The sequence below is a fragment of the Scatophagus argus genome, chromosome 13 (assembly GCF_020382885.2).
Source record: "Scatophagus argus isolate fScaArg1 chromosome 13, fScaArg1.pri, whole genome shotgun sequence".
Taxonomy (NCBI): Eukaryota; Metazoa; Chordata; class Actinopteri; family Scatophagidae; genus Scatophagus; species Scatophagus argus.
This window is the reverse complement of record NC_058505.1, coordinates 16958857-16975051: the sequence shown is the minus strand read 5'-3', so window position 1 is coordinate 16975051 and position 16195 is coordinate 16958857. Positions and strand designations below refer to the sequence as shown.

Genomic DNA, 16195 nt, shown 5'->3' with positions numbered 1-16195 from the left:
ACTCCAAACACCAAGTCTCCCTTTCTCCCTCAATAACTTTTATATAGAACCTTTGATAAGCTCATATAGGCAAAATGCTTGTTCATAGCAATAGAGTTGTAAAATATGTATTTAGTCGAAGATTTGCCTCAGTATGTCTGTGATAATCGTACAGTTTGCTTGTTTTGTTCATTCCATGCCAGAGCCTCAACTTGTGGTGACTGTTGCTGTTAAGTTAGCTTGAGCATGTTTTCATCTCAATAAAATCTCACAACGGCATTCATTGTTGTGTTGCATTTTCAGCTCTGCATGATGTGGTAAACTGTGAGTGTGTGCGCGGACCTGCGATGAGGCTTTTATTTTTGAATCTACTTTGACTTGTTCCTGTTCCTCCCTTCTCTTCTATCTCCCACATGTTCCATATCTTCGTAGTCCTTGGGTCTATTTTAAGCACAAAACCTGATTATGACATTGAAATCTTTGTTTTTACTGAAGTTTGCGCTGAAATAAAGAGCTTCAGTAACTTGGCCCATTTCACAGCTGCATCCAGAAGCTTAAACATCAGCTGCTTCATTGGCTCAGGTCTGTTTCCTACAGGGCATATGCAAGCGCATGCTGTTCTCTGTCTTCTCTTCTCTACACTTTTATTCTCCAGATAATGACCTTTCAGGTTTTTCTTCCCTCCAGTGTTGCCATCCTGTGGGTGCTGCAGTTACTACAGCTGGACTGGCTCCCTCTACTGGCTGTATGATTTTCTTTCTCTAACCATTTTATTTAAGGTGAAAGGCTGAAAAGGTGAATGCATCCAGTGAAAAATGAGAATACTTAGAAGAATGAAACATAATTTTGTGGAGAGGAAATTTAATGTTTTAAAACTTTTTTATGCCTTTAATCATCTTGAGACTGTTTAGATTTATCTTACGACCACTGGTGATAATTAAAGTCTTTAATGCAGGACGTCTGATGACATTTCACTACCGTGTTATAAACAGGGGATATTTTAAAGAAGAGGACATTTAGGTCTTATAAAGGATGCTTTTGAGGTCCATTATGGGAAATGTAGGATCCAGCAATTTGAAGTTTGATTCATACAAGGGACTACAAGCCAGGACATGTCGGCCTTTGTGGTTTTCACTGGTTTTAATTGTCAGAAAAGCAATAAGCAGCTAGGCTTGGTGTTTGCTCTGGTGTAGCACTGATCTGTCAGCTTTGCACAACTTGAGAGCCCATCAAATTTACTAATGGAGGGAAGCCCCCCCCCCCACACACACACACACACACACACACACACACACATACACACACATACACACAGTGAAATGTTCATTTCAGCACTCCCAACACTCCACACAAGCACTTTCTCTATTTCCAAGGATTACGGTAATCCGCTTCCCTGCATTCCCCATCCTCTCCTGGCATGTGTGTGAGAGTGTGTGTGAATGCCTGAGGAAAGAAAATGGGTTTGAGATCACATAAAAAAAAAAGCACCACAAACCACATCTCTTTATACAATAGATTTATTTTTGGTGGACTAAATGCTGTCTGGGTTTTTTAACTGATTGAAGCAGCTGTCCAGTACCAGGAAGTAAAATGATTCACATAGAACATTACATTTCTTCATTCTTACAAGCAGTGAGAGCTACAGTATATTGTGGGAGCAGAATTCCTATTTTAAACTCAAACTTAGCAATTAAATAAAGTGATCCACAGTCTTAAACATGAGGGTAAAAAAACCAATGTTGACAATAAAAGGAAGTCTTTGCCAGTGTGACGGATGTGTTCAATTTGCATATGCAAACATATGCAAAATCACACTGTGAAAATCATCACACAAAAGTAGACAAAACAAAACTGTGTATTATATCTTAACAAAATATGGACACACACAATCTCACACACATTCACACAATACATATCAAACTCCCATTCACACAAAAATACAGACAAGAGGAGGCACTGGACACAGCAGTCTGAACATACATTCATAAAGTGCCCGTTCATACACATATGAGCTATGTACATTACACAGTGGAATAAGCTTATTAATCATGAAAGTGCTTCACAACGAATGTTACTTTGTTAGGTTTTAGGGTGGGGGAAAAAAACATTACAGAACAGAAAAGAAAGGACACTGAGTCATCCACTTTCAATACAAGCTGCATATACATCTGTACATGAACATAACATCCTGGCACATTCAGAATTTTATATGGAGATATATATATATATATATATATATATTTTGTTAATGAGGAGGCACACTGTGTCCCAAACTATTACACACTAATCTATCCACCTGTTCACACGGGCTGCTGGATGAGAATGTGCTGCACAGAAACATGGAAGAAAGTGAAGCAGCTGAGGTTAGTGTTATGGGATGACTTAAACAACAGTTTACTGGTCTTAAATAAGTTCTATTAGATGTTTTTGTTTCATCATTTTTGTTTAGCCTTCTGCAGTGATACATTTTGAAGATTAAAAGGTAATTTCCTCTGCTGATTTAGACCATGTTAGACGACTGAAAGTTCCAGAACAACGTTAGGAGGAGGACTTTAAATTTAAGAGATCTTTAAGTTATTGTTTTGTCAAACAATTTGGAGGGTTCTTTAAACTACCTGGCAGATGAAAATCAAGCACAAAGGGCACAAAGGGAAAATACAAGAGGGAGAGATGGTGTTTACATCAGCTATAAATATAGTGTGCTTTATCAGCACACTCAATCATAGGCTGCATATAAAGACTTAAAAGAGCTCCACAAAGTGCTGTTCATTATAAATATTTCGAACATTAATGTCCTAACCTAATAAAATATGTACACACGTAACATGTACAAACTCCGGGTCATGAGGTCACGTGTCAGGTGGTGTGCTACCTGAAGGTTCTGATGTTCACACCTGAGCTGGTGCAGTGGACCACCTTGGAGGTTTCAGCAGGTTTGATTTGGGTTAAACAGAGTGTGTGTGTGTGTGTGTGTATTTCAGGATGTCTGTAAGCTGTTTAAGCTAATTTAGCTAACTTTAACAGATCTTTTATTTTCAAATATAAGAACAGTTTCAAACTTTCTGTAAATGTACACATTTAAATGTCAGATTATAGTTCTACATTTCATTTTTAAATTAAATTCTTTTTGTTAGGGTCCTTTGAAGGGTTGGATTTTTCAGCAAACAGCAGCAGACACCCTCTCCTTGTGTACGCTATGTGAATGTCTGTGGGACAATCATTGCCTCGTCACTTTGCTTTCCTGCAGCATCTCTGGTCCGTCTATGTGACAGTGTAGAGTTCGTCCTTGCTGCTCTCACAGAGCGTGTATCCACAGACCCGGGGTCTCCAGCTCCAGTTCCAGCCCCTGCTCCAGCCCAATGCCTCCCTGTTCTTCTCCTTGGGTGGCAGCAGGAACACCACACAGATGGCCACCAGGATGTGCCACAACGAGTGTATGTAGTAGTAGTTGTCCTCAGTCTCGGCAAAAATAAACAAGCATACTCCGATCAGGGCACAGATTGCCCCTGGGATCAGGAAGAGAACCCAGCGTTTCCAAGAAGGTGGGTAACAGTGTCGTCGCCGCACCCCTCGGTACACCTGTCAAGAAGAAGAATTCAGCAAACCTCTGCGACCTCAAGTTGTGACTGCCTACATTTTTATTAGCAAAAAAAAAAATTAAGATCAGTTTCCTGTCAGAGAGTGCTGTCCCTGTGGCATCGTGGTGTATGTCTTACCCAGGCAGTGGCCATGATGAGTATGGCACAGAGGATGGGGCCGAGCAGGTTCCATAGACCTTTGCGGTCCAGCTGCATTGACATGGCTATCAGCAGAGCCCCAAGAAGAAACAGAGTCTACACACACAAGGGGTTAGAATAAAAGCCTGTATTAAACAATCTTTAGCACTTAGAATATCATATTAATGCTCAGTTAAGTGTAGTAAGAGTATTATAGCATCTTACATATTTGAATGTGTCTCTGATGCGAGCCATGCACAAGATGGTGACCCAGATGCAGCAGATTGACCCCAGGAAGTCACAGTATTGTAAGGTATCGTAGTCCATTATGCACAGTACAGCTACACCTGGCTGGTCACATGCATGGTAGAACTAGAATGCAGCAAGAAGAAAGAAAAACATTACAGTAATGCTACAAAACTGTCCAGCCCTTTGGTCACTAACACTTTAACATTATGTGCTCTCCTTCTGCACAGATACAAATGGCTCACATACACAAAGAGGTCACATAAACACAGTGACCAGTCTGCCAAATGTATAAGTTTTGTCTTGTCTTAAATCAGGACATCAGATAGTAAAACACAAGTCTGCGATGTCCTGGAATAGACTAAGTGAGAGAGTTAACTGCATCTGCCTCTAAACGACACATAGATAGATATGACAAGTTACTGTTTACTAGTTTACTGGTACCATTCATTATTAGCTGATCACATGGCTGGAGGATGCACATGATCAAAAGTCTTGATAGAATCGGGTCACAATAACAAGGAAGATCAGATTTTCTTGAGGTCACTTGGGCTCACTGAAAGCGTGATGACCAAAGAAAACACTTTTTTAGCTTGAGCTCCAAAGCAAACGATGTAAACACGGAAAAGATTCTTGCTTTTCCAGAGACTTCCCTCCTACACAGTATTATACTGTTAGACCAAACGAATATGAATGATACTCCAGAAACACGTCTGAAATGCAACATGTATTCCTACATGTGTGTGCATGTGTGTTACCGTAGAGAAAAACATCGTGAAGAGGTAGATGGAGGCCTCAGTGATGTAGCAGCGCTTGATGGCCACCACGATAGCAGGCAGGAAGAACAGGTTACTGAGTGTGAGCAACAAAGTTGCTGTCAACTGACGACGGTAAGACTGAGCTGTCGAATCATCGGTGCAGCCCCAACCACTCCAGCCTGAATGTGCGCACACACGCACGCACACACACAATTAACAAAAAAAATATTTTTTTAATGAAACAATCAATAAAATAAAAAGAAAGGATACATTGAGGACACTTATAATTTAAGTATAAATAAAAATATACTAATTATGTGGTTTATGTCAGTAAAATGTATGTGTGTGTGTGTGTGTGTTTGAGTCCTACCAGCCTTGCAGACGCAGGCAGCGTACAGGTAGCTGTAGGATCTCAGTAGTCTACATTCTCCGTATGTTCCACAGTCCTCTACACAGGCACTGATGAACACCTCTGGCACCACAGACACCAATGATGTATTCCCACAGTCACTGCTGCAAGAAAAACACACACTATTAAATAAACCCTTGAACAAGCCAGACAGTAGCTCATCAAACTCAAGAGTCTCAACACTCTAAGACCTCCAAGTGTGGTTTAAAATTTGGTACTTAATTTCATAAATATGACAAATACTGTAAGTAAACACAAATGTGTAACATAGTACAGCGTTACACGGCATTACCTGTTACATGTGAGCTGCAGGGTGAGGTACCATGTCGTTGAGTGAGGGAAAGGCAGCCTGAGCACAGCTTTAGGTGCGCTGGCATTCACAACAACACCATATCCTCCGAACAAACCTGCATACAAGATACAAAAATTTTTATTTTCATAATTCAAAGTCCAGCTTCCTGCTTAGTTATGTACTGCTGGGAAATCAGTATATCAAGAAGATGTACACCACCAGTGAAATCAGCGAAAATTATTAGGGAAAATTATTGTCCATTTCTAATTTATTATTACTTCTACAGTTTTTGAGCTTTTTCTTGATATTGTTTGATTAATTAAGCTACAGTAGGTGTTAAACACACTGGTCCCTCCATGTCAGCGTAGATAAATCAGTCCAGTTAGTTGTGCTACCTGTGTGGCAGGGCTGAGACTGGTTGAGCTCGAGGACTGGAGCCCAGGGAGAGAGACAGGCCACCACATTGCTGCTGTTCCCCAGGGTTACATTAGTCTAAACACACACACACGCACACACACACACACACACACATATATCAAATCAAAACAGCACAAATGCACAACTGTGAGTCTCTCAAACCTAACAGACATCATCAGAATACTGTGTGTGTGTGTGTGTAATAATCTGATCGTACTCACAGTGTTGAGTGTGAGCTTCAGGTTGAGTGTACCACCAGTGGCTTGTGTGTGCAGGGGGTAGGTGAGCAGAGTGGGGTGTGTATGCGTAACGTTGACATTGGGCCCATTGACAGGAGTGAATCGGAGCGACAGAACATCCATCTCCTCGTACAGCACAGGGACGCTCCACACGCATGCTGACGCCAGCGGAGGTGTTAACAGTGATGCTGATTTGTTGCTAAAGGCAGCAGCATCTATAACTGCTGAGACATTGCCTGCTGATGTTGAGTTGGTATAGCTGCTGTTGCCCCGAAGCTTGTTGATGTCGTCATCTGCTGTAAGGCCAACACTTTTTGGCTTACATCCCACTGAGGCACACAAAGAGAGTGAGTAGAAAAACGAATACACACATAGATCATGGATTACAATACAGATAAAATGCTTGAAACCTGTATTCAAGGTTACATGGCCATGTTTTTGCGTTCACCTGTGTAGTTTGAGGAGATACTAAAGATCACAGTGCGGTTGTCTCTGCTCTCCACAACAACTTGTAACCAGGAGTCCCAAGGTGGGTTGGTAAGAGCTGCAGAGCAGCCAATCCCTGAGCAGTTCATTCTTACTGGGCCATGTTGCAGAGAGACAGAGCCAATCCTGAGGACCAGCAAACAGTTTCCACTGTCTGCTCCCTCCCCTGATGAGCAATCAGCCACAGAGACGGAGAGGGAAGAGGCAAACTCTGGAACATACAACCTAAGACAGACACAAATACACAAAGTCTACTGATACAGACTGGCAGGAAAGAATAGAAAAAACTAGGGGACTATGGGAAATGAAACACTTCTTACTTAAGGCGTGCAGGTGTGTCAGGAGCTGCGGTCTGCTGCAGGAATATGCCCTGTTGTAAAGTGGGAGTGTCCACTGCTCTCCTGATTGATAGCTGAGGTTGGAAGAAGTATGAGCAGGAAGGAAAGCCCTAAAAGATAAAGACAAACACGTAATTCTCTACAATTAATCAAGAAAGCCTTGTACAATGTGTATCACAGCTGACTGATAAGCTAATCAGTATTGTTAATAAGATAATGAAAGATAAGTTTTCTTTCAAGTCCATGCATTGGTAAATAAGGCTACCCTACCAGCTGCAACAATATGAACAAAGGCCAAGTACAGGAACAAGTAGAAGAATGTGGTTCAGCAACTTTACTAAAGAAACAATCTAACCCTAACCCTGAGCAGTAGGTGAAACCTGAGCAGTTTCACCTACTGCTCAGGTGAAACAGGTTGGGGTGAAATAAAAATATTCAAGCAGAACTGTGATTGAAATACTGACACTTTATCTTGGTCTTTCAATGCAGGGCATGAAAACCTGAAATGACTTCAGTCAAATCTTTCAGTCTTCACGGTCTTCATAAATTTTGCAGGTATTTCAGTGAACACAGTGTTTGGGGTGAATAACAGTTCAGGAATGCGAACTGTATGCAGCTCTATACAAACCTTCTGCTCTATGCGCCCATCGTCTTCAGGCAAGTGGGCAGCAATGTACCAATCACCAGGAGCAGGACTGGAAAGGTTGAAGGTCGTGGAGCTGTGTGACGTCACTGGTAGGATCAGAGAAAGACTGGGGCTCCACAGCGTTGCATTAGGAAACTTTGATCCTGTTGGGTTTATGACTGGAGGGGCACCCCATCGAATATGACTATAAAAGAGGACGAGACATAAACTTCAAAGAAAAAAAAAAAGAAGCAATGGCACAAGACTCAACAGAGAAAATGGCCGAGCAGATGATAAAAGGAGTCACAAGAGGAGAGTAAAACATGATGGGTTCATGGTGCAGAGCTTGTCTTAATCTCACATGGTGACGTTGTGCTGTCCACAGTAGAAGTTGTGACCCTTGGTGACAGAGAACAGCCAGCGAGCGATGGCAGTTTCCTCTGGTATATGAAACCTCTGCAGCCTCACGTTGCCGTACCAACTGAATTTTGACAACTTCTGAGCTGGTTTGGACGAGAGCTCTGATACAAAGATCACCTGTTCATCTGCAGGGTGACAGACCTCATTGTATGAAAATGTACAAACAGTTTTCTACTGAGTATAAAGAAGTTAAACTTGTTGAAATCATTTACAGAAAAAAAGACCCTGCTCAGTGTATTATACACCTTATCCTTATCTGTTTACCTTTTACCTGTTTACCTTATAAACTGGAAGAAATTACATGCCAATTGGTTAATCCTTTATGGTCTTTCTCTAGCTGGTAATGCAGAAATGAACCTTTTAATAATTGAATATCTGTGTTGTATTTTCAAGAGACGACAAAAGTGACGGAAAAGATAAAGGAAAAGGGAAGGAACGGCTCCACATTATGCTAGAACTGTTCTGCTGTGCATTATAAGATCAGATAAGAGGAACTTTATGGATCCCACAGCAGGGAAATTCACTTGTCATGGCAGGTCACAAGAACAGAATAGAGTGCAAAAAAAGCCAAAAGTGTGCAAAACAGTTTCAAAAATACAGTTTTAAAATAAACACTGTACAATATACCGCTATATAGGCTATTATCAGCATAGTGGTGGAAGGTGATCATTGTGGGTAAGTGTTATATGCTGACCTTAATATCTCACAGTAAATGTGTTTAAAGATGACTTATATTACAGCAAAATTAATAACACCAACCAAAGGTTGTAACATTATGAGATACAATTTGCTGAACGTCATGCACAGTCTGCTGACTTATTTTTTTTTAAAGTTGAATAACCAATTGGCGGTATGGCTGAATGAACTTAACTGTAACGACACGTTGTCACCTTCATACCAATCACGAGGCTCTGTGACGATGTTAATGTGAGTGTAAATAAGCGCAGACACTAACTAACTAATTCACGTGAACTGGCTAGTCAAGGTAGTTAGCAAACATGCTAACACCACTTTCCTCTGACTTTGTCTATTTTGAGGGAAACACTTACCGTCTCCAAACGTCCAAGCCGTCAGGACGCTGAAAAGGACACAACGTAGAAAACAGAATCCCATGTTTTCTTAACGAGTGTCTGAACCATTACATCGTCCTTTATCCACCTGCAATGTTACACAAATCTATCGTTAAGGCGAAATCCCTCTACCTGCACACTTCCTGATTTCTATGTAAATAAAATACGTCACACAACCCGTCGATTGGTGCGTTTGGGGTCTGTCGGAAAGACTGAATAAACAAGGAAGACCTATTGGTTACGAATCAGCGTTACATGGCTAATTTGTGTCATATTAAAACCGAAAATGTACCACTATCATAAAACTGGCATCAACAACACTTTGTGTGTGTTTAATATAATAATAATGCTTAAATGTACAAGCTTGAAATAAACAAGGGAGGCAAAGCTGCTCCAACATGGGACAGAGCCGAAATGCATCAATTTTAACGTGTACCTGTCATGACGAGAACTTATTGCACCATCACTAATATCCCAGATTTAGGGACATTTTACCTTTGCATACACACATTCATTCAACACGTTTATACTTATCTGCTGTTTGGACGAGAGACAAGAAAGCACATATGTATATATAGTTTTCTTGTTTATTACCAGCTGGTATATTAGGAAGCATAATCACAATTATGAAAACATTCAAGGAGAAGGGAGAGGACAGGAGAAATAAGAACAAGACTGACTTGAAGAGCAAGACTGACTGCCATTCTGATCTTGTAAATACAATAAGACAATGCACTTGCCAGATAAGTGGCAATAAAATTCAGTGCAATCAAATGAATAGTGGAGATGGCCCACTGATTAAAAAGTTCATCATAAGTATCTTCAAAAAGTCCCAAGTGTGTAAAATATTTTGGATATCAGAGATAGACATATTCTTTGTGGATATTTTCAGAGCACTCTCTTTTTTTCTTCTTTTTTGTTGTCAACAAAATAACTTTTCTGTTATAGCCTAAACACATGAAAACAAAAGAACCAACAGAGACAGTGACACCTTCATGTCAAAGTGCATTTTAAATCCCACCACATTACAGGCAATTAGCTGTTGAGGAGAGGAACTTCAAATCAAAGATTATACCTTTAAACTGCGCTCATAGAATATCACAGAAATGTGATGTCTTCCTGTGACTCCACCCAGGACCACTGAGCATCATAACCCAGCAGAACTGTCTCTCTGTTAGGCACATTCTCTTCCTTTTCCATTGTATTGTTCTGAGAGGCTCTGAGACTCTCCTGAGTTTGCTGCTCTTTCTGTGTCTCCTCTGACTGTTTAATGAGGGCAAAACTACCAATGTCCATTTTCACTTCTCTTCTTGTCATGCTTGATCTGAGCAGAGCTCTTCTGATGGTGTCAGCACCAGATTTGATGTCTCGTAATGGAGCTAAATGTGAGTCTTGTGGTTGTGAATGTGGCAAACTGGCACTAACCAAGCTGCGGGCAGGAATAGATGATGCCTGACCATGCCTGCCACATGTGGAATGATCGACTGTAAAGTTGGAGGTGTAAAGACTAGGAGATCTTGCTTCGGCAGTCTTGGGGATCAGCATGTCAGGGTAGCTCTTGTGGTTTGAATCACCATGGTCAGTGTGTGGTGGATCATCTTCTGATTCCTCGCCAGTGGATTCAGCTGAATCCTGAGTTTGACTCAGGATGTCCCTGTGGTGGTAGCAATAGAAATGTTTAGCCACTACAAAGACTGAGCCCTTAAACTAAAAATGTTTTAAGTTTATATCCAGCGTGATAGGAAATTCTCAGTTAAAGTTCAAGACTTTTGCTTAACTGCTGACCAGTGTATTCTCAAAGCTGCCATATAATCTGAGGAAAACACTGCTGAGCATGTCAAATAACATGAGAGAAGACTGTTTTGATTGTACTTACACTACATTTTATGTTTATGAATGTCTTATTTATATATATAGTTGAATTGCACTTTCTGTAGCATAAACGTCTCTGTTGATACACCTCCAATAAGGAATATTTTATTCCTTGAGTTACTTTGTTAAATGTATTTTTTCATACACGCAATCTGACATTAGTTTGTATAACAATGAGAACAGGCTCCTGTACAGATGCCAGACTAAACACTGTTGTGTACCTGCAGGGGGACATCGAGGGCCCGTGTTCCTCTACAGTAACTAGGCTGCTCAGGCTCCCTGTCAAGCTGCTGCCATGGCTGGCTAAGGCATCCCGCTCCTCCATCAGCCAACGCATGGCCTCGATCCCCTCATGCACAGTCACCAGCTGGCGAAGAATCCTCACATCTGCAGAACGCATCCGCCTCTGCATGAACAGTGTGGAGTTAGATAAGAATGATGCTGGTGTTAATAAAGAAAATGATGTGCGTTCACTGCAGTGGTTAACCTCTGCCCCTGGACAGAAGTCACCCTCCCCACCCCCGTCACAGGTAGTAGGGCAGAAGAAAAGAGCAAAACTAATGAGAAGAATGAGCAGAGGAATCTAGTCTTCATGTGTCAAATGACTGGAGGTGAATGACAGGGCAGCCCGGTGGGTGTGGTGGAGAGACAGCTGACAGTGCCTGTCATTAGGCATAAAAATGAGCAGGTGAACAGGTGCAGAATGGATCTCAGTGGAAAACGTGTCATCAGAATAACCAGGGCAGTGATTTCTGAAACAAGTTGTGCAAGTTACATGCGCTACACGCATGCGTGCAAAACGCACTCGACCAGTACAAACACTACTACAAAAGAGGAGTTTTGTCCATTTTAAACACACAGTATCTGTAATTTGATAAGTTCAACGCCAACAACACAATATGAATCTTTACCATCTCTTGTTTTAAGTTGCTTATTTTGTCAGAGAAGTTAGCGTTGACGGCAGAGCTGCGGTCTCCCCTGTCGACCACTTCAGACCTCCAGTCGTCCTCGCAGTCCGCAGCATCCCTCATCCAAATCAGAAGACTTTCTGGCGTTTTTCTGCCGACTTTGTTTTCCAGTTCTTTCAGATATTGGAAGGAATCGTTGAAAATTTCGTCTTCCATCCCACTGCGCAGTGATTGCTTCCAAGTACTCCGATCGGTGGCTTTAGGATGGAGTTTGTGCGTAAAGTCCAACTGGCTGTTGGACTGCAGTTAAACCACCAGCAGCGGGAAAAATCTCTCCCCCTCTCTCACACACACAAATATCACACAGCTGTTTGTCTGACTGACAAACCTGCCACCCACAGAAGCCATGAAACCGCTGGAAGTGCGAACGCGCAACTCATCTGTCCTGCTGACTGCTGTCACCATTCACACTACACAGGTATTGTCGGTATGTGGATCACAGCGTGATGCTGGAAAGTAGAAGCTCTCTTTGTGTCATCCCCAAACAATGCTGGGAGTTTCGCAGAGTCACATGTCTTCAGAGACGCATGTGAGCACAATGACACTGCTGCTACTGCTACTACTACACGTAGTGATTACTTTAATTAGAGGCGCATATTTTTATTCCGCAGTTTGTATCATCGACATATGGTTAAAATGAATTCATTTATGTGATTGTCATTTCATGGCAGATGTTTTACTTCAAGCTCCTGCCAGCATGTTGCATTCAGATGTGTTTACGTGCAGCCACTGGCTGTGTGTTGCTGTGTGTGGTGCAATATACCGAAATTATTACAAAAAAATATTTTGTTGATAAAATGTACAAACGTCTCTTGAAACATTTTGTGTCATAAAAAAAAGTTTCTTTTGTGTGAGTACTTTATACTTTTCAAAGAGGCTCCGCAGAAGAAACAGGTCTGCACGGTCCACTTTTAGACACACAGCCAGGCCAAATAAGCAGTGAGGAACATCTGCCACTTCCCCAAATAGATCATTTATTTTTATTCATCTGCCATCTTGTCCCATATTAATGCCTGTCAAAATCAGGGCAACAGTTATAGAAGATTCCTGCTTCCCCGTGACTGAGGTTAAAGCCAGTTTGTGTGGCAAGTGGGAGGCAACTTAGCGACTGTGGGAGAAAACTTTCAGATTTACCACCGACTGCCGTTAGAGGGAGACAAACATCACCGCATCCAGCACAGGTCTGTGAGGAAGTAAATAATGCATATACTTACATGCATACACTGTAAATTAGGGGATGACAGAATATCAGACCTGCAGCTGGAATTAGTGTTTTTTTTAAACAAAAAAAAAAAAAAGAAAAATCTGATTGCCAATAAAAGAAATTAATTTTAAAATGTGCTACTTTAGCTCTGGTGCAGCATTAAATATCAACATGAAGTTATCAAATCAATGCATTAAAGTGAAGGTATAACATGGCACAAAATGTAAATATCCAAGTTAAAACTGTAACTGAGTAAATTTATGTCTGATACACACATAAAGATGCATCTGGGGATGGGAAACTGGCTGTTCAAAAGCCTTAAACAGGTAAAAAAAAAAAAAAGACATGAGTGGAAAACTACTTTTGCATTGATGTTCAGAAAAAAATATCTTTGTTTCATGTTTGTATAAGTACTGACGAAACAGCAGTAAAAGAACCACAACTCACCCGCTAAATTCTGAAAAATGAACACAACAAATAAGACAGCAACGCATAACAACAGCACAGATTTATATATGTTCTAAGAATCATGATCTCACATATGCGTGATTTAAGAGATGATGTTTCACCAGCCTATGGCTTTACCTCCCTCAGAGAGTTACGCCACCGTCTAGAGGCTCGTAAAGTTTGGTTAACTTTACTCTTAAATCTCAGCAGTGCAACAGAATCCCTTCGTTGACTGACTGAGGGTTCGGATCATATAGTCGTTTTAGTGGGCAGCTCTCCAAGAAGTGAAGGTGAAATGTGACTGTGTATGAGCAGTAAGTGGAATGTGTTGAAATAAGTATATTTGGTCATTTCAAAAAGGAATCATATTTTGTTATGTCTGTTATGAATCACTGTCCTCGTAGCTTTGAACAAAATGAAAGTTGGAAATTTCTATATTCACTGTCATTGGCCTTTGAGTGCATGTGAATGAGCCAGCAACATACCAAAAACAGGAAATAAAGACATCACAAGTTTAGTAACAAAGCAGTCAGCCTACAAGAATTAGCTAAAATAAAATAAAAGGCCTGTAGATGGCAGCATACATTCAACATTACTAAACTCAAGCATTTGATGGCATTCTCACAGGTTGAACAATTAAGCCTGGTTTCTGTACCGCTGGGAAAACATTCATTAGGTCTGTTTTCTTAAGAGTACAGATCAAATTTCACCGATGAGGTAGTCAAGCCCACAGCAACCCTGAAAACTGAGCTTAAGTCAACACTCTGAGGTCATCTCATCCACTTAGGAATCATAAAAAATATGTTTTCAGTAATTTTATAGGAGAGTTAGCGCTATTAATTGTCTACATTTTATGACAAATATTCTCCCCTGCTGCGAGCAGGTTCCATGATTTCACCAGAGTGAGGCACAATACTGAGAGCAAATTTGTCAAACTCGACACAACATTCTTGTAATTTCTTGGAGTGAAAAACAAGTGGTAAGTTGGAATGATGAGTGGATAAAAATTCAGGTTACTGCAACCTCAGGGGAGGAGGCTGTAAAATACTACCCACATATGAGCAAGTGTTTTCAAGGCTGCTCAGATCGACCCTGAGGTCACATGGTTACATGGGGTATAGGCTAATCATAAAAACGTTACACACAGAAAGAATTATGTTTTTTATGAGTCAGGGCCTCTGACTTCCAGTTTTGGGGAAATCATAAACTTACACAAACATTAAAAAATGGTCAAAATGTGGATGTCATTGAAAGGCCTGTATTTTGAGCAGATAAGATTTTACAGCATCTGTCAGTGCTATTAAGTGTGATTTACTATGAATCATAAAGATGATGTGGGGTCTACAGGGGGAGTTGCCCTTAGGGTATCGCCAAACCACCTGAAACGTGAAGAGCAGGGGAATGAGCATAAAACCACATTCACTGATGTGGACTGAATTCATCCAAAAGTCTCTTACACACAAAGTGCGTGTGAATGTGAAATGTGGACTAAATGTTTTAACATTCTCGTGAAGTAGCCTGACTCACCAGTGAATAAAGTCTGGCGTGTGTGTTTGCATTCATTGAGTCAAGGGTCAGAAAAACAGCATAACAACTGAGGTGCTGGGCCAGGAAATCCTCCAGGTTCACTCGGTCTGTGGAAAGCCCTCACACGCAAGCGAAGCCAGTCAGGGAGGGCGCAAATCCCTGCACCTTTACAGCACAATTAAGTCAGAAAACACTCATTGGTTCGTTCAAGTTGAAGAATAAAGAAAAACAGAAAAATAAGCACTCGAGAGTGGAAAGCTTCACATGTCAAATATATGGTACATGAGAAACTTTTCATTTACCATCCATGTTGAGTTAACTTAATTTGCCTTCACAGATGACTTTAAAGGAAAAGTGCTACATTTTGGGAAAAATGCTTATTGACATTCTTGCCAAGAGGCATTGTTGAGGCATTGTTGACATTTGTGACACTGAGATTGTTACCATTCTTATGTCTGTATACTAAGCACCTTCAGCAGCCAGATAACTTAGCTTAGCACAAAGGCTGGAAACAGGTGGAAACAGCTAGCATGGCTATGCCCAAAGGTAGCAAAAGTCACTGACCAGCACCTCTAATGCTCACAAGAATTTACCAGTCTAGTGGACAGTGATGTAGTTTTCTTATATTCTAACACATTGTACTTCATCCATCAGAGAAATAGTCCACCACATAATTGCCTGCTTTCTGTTGTTACACTTTGATTTTTTTGTATGGATTAAACAAATGAGATACAGTGTGTTAATTAGTGAATTTTTGAGGTGCTGGTAAGGAGATTTTTGTTGCCTTTGCACACAGTCAGGCAAACGCTTTCTCATTGTTTGCAATATGTATGCTAAACTAAGATACTGTACCTGGCTGCTGTCTGTAACTTCATATTTACTGTACAGCTAAAACAGTGGCTGTTGTTAATTGTTTGTGAGTTGTAGTTTGTCGAGCAGATTTTGTTTTGTTTTTCAGGTTTTACTAGGGAATTAGCTCCATATATTTCCCAGTATGACAAACTTTTCCTTCAAGGATCTAAGTGACATATTTACAATGTAAGATTTGCGTAAAAAAGGGTAGAACAGAAACAGTTAGTTAATAACTCCTGCTGCTCATGAATTTTTAGTTAGATGATCAAGCTGCACTGTGCATCTGTTTCCATTTAGGAACCTACAGAGAGATTAAATGAGTGTGGAAAA

The 16195-nt window shown here is 40.8% G+C and overlaps 2 protein-coding genes across 3 annotated transcripts; both read right to left on the bottom strand.

The window, feature by feature from the left end:
• Positions 1-1480: 1480 nt before the first annotated feature.
• Positions 1481-9160, bottom strand: pgap6 (post-glycosylphosphatidylinositol attachment to proteins 6). 2 transcript variants are annotated; one of them, XM_046409302.1, is made up of 13 exons: positions 8975-9160; positions 7867-8050; positions 7509-7710; positions 6863-6990; positions 6505-6767; positions 6039-6385; positions 5796-5892; positions 5401-5515; positions 5070-5212; positions 4700-4878; positions 3921-4067; positions 3696-3812; positions 1481-3558 (listed from the first exon to the last, which is right to left on the bottom strand). In XM_046409302.1, exons 1-13 carry the CDS (start codon positions 9036-9038, stop codon positions 3241-3243), a joined length of 2304 nt encoding a protein of 767 aa, XP_046265258.1. In that variant the 5' UTR covers positions 9039-9160; the 3' UTR covers positions 1481-3240. The 2 variants fall into 2 exon arrangements, with proteins under 2 accessions (XP_046265258.1, XP_046265259.1); XM_046409303.1 differs by having other exon boundaries at positions 5070-5209.
• A 304-nt stretch (positions 9161-9464) lies between these two features.
• On the bottom strand, positions 9465-12415 carry LOC124070066 (leucine rich adaptor protein 1-like). Its single transcript, XM_046409699.1, has 3 exons — positions 11779-12415; positions 11089-11273; positions 9465-10649 (listed from the first exon to the last, which is right to left on the bottom strand). The coding sequence occupies exons 1-3, from the start codon at positions 11989-11991 to the stop codon at positions 10094-10096; spliced, it is 954 nt and encodes a 317-aa protein (XP_046265655.1). The 5' UTR covers positions 11992-12415; the 3' UTR covers positions 9465-10093.
• Between the last annotated feature and the right edge of the window lie 3780 nt (positions 12416-16195).

Excerpts from the sequence above, each read along its gene's own strand:
- pgap6 (XM_046409302.1), bottom strand. The coding sequence starts at position 9,038 with ATGGGATTCTGTTTTCTACGTTGTGTCCTTTTCAGCGTCCTGACGGCT. Across the intron at positions 8,051-8,974 it reads GGCTTGGACGTTTGGAGACG|ATGAACAGGTGATCTTTGTA; the intron begins GTAAGTGTTTCC and ends GTCACCCTGCAG. Across the intron at positions 6,386-6,504 it reads TATCTCCTCAAACTACACAG|TGGGATGTAAGCCAAAAAGT; the intron begins GTGAACGCAAAA and ends TGTGTGCCTCAG.
- LOC124070066 (XM_046409699.1), bottom strand. The coding sequence starts at position 11,991 with ATGGAAGACGAAATTTTCAACGATTCCTTCCAATATCTGAAAGAACTG. Across the intron at positions 11,274-11,778 it reads GCAACTTAAAACAAGAGATG|AGGCGGATGCGTTCTGCAGA; the intron begins GTAAAGATTCAT and ends CTGTTCATGCAG. Across the intron at positions 10,650-11,088 it reads CCCTCGATGTCCCCCTGCAG|GGACATCCTGAGTCAAACTC; the intron begins GTACACAACAGT and ends CTACCACCACAG.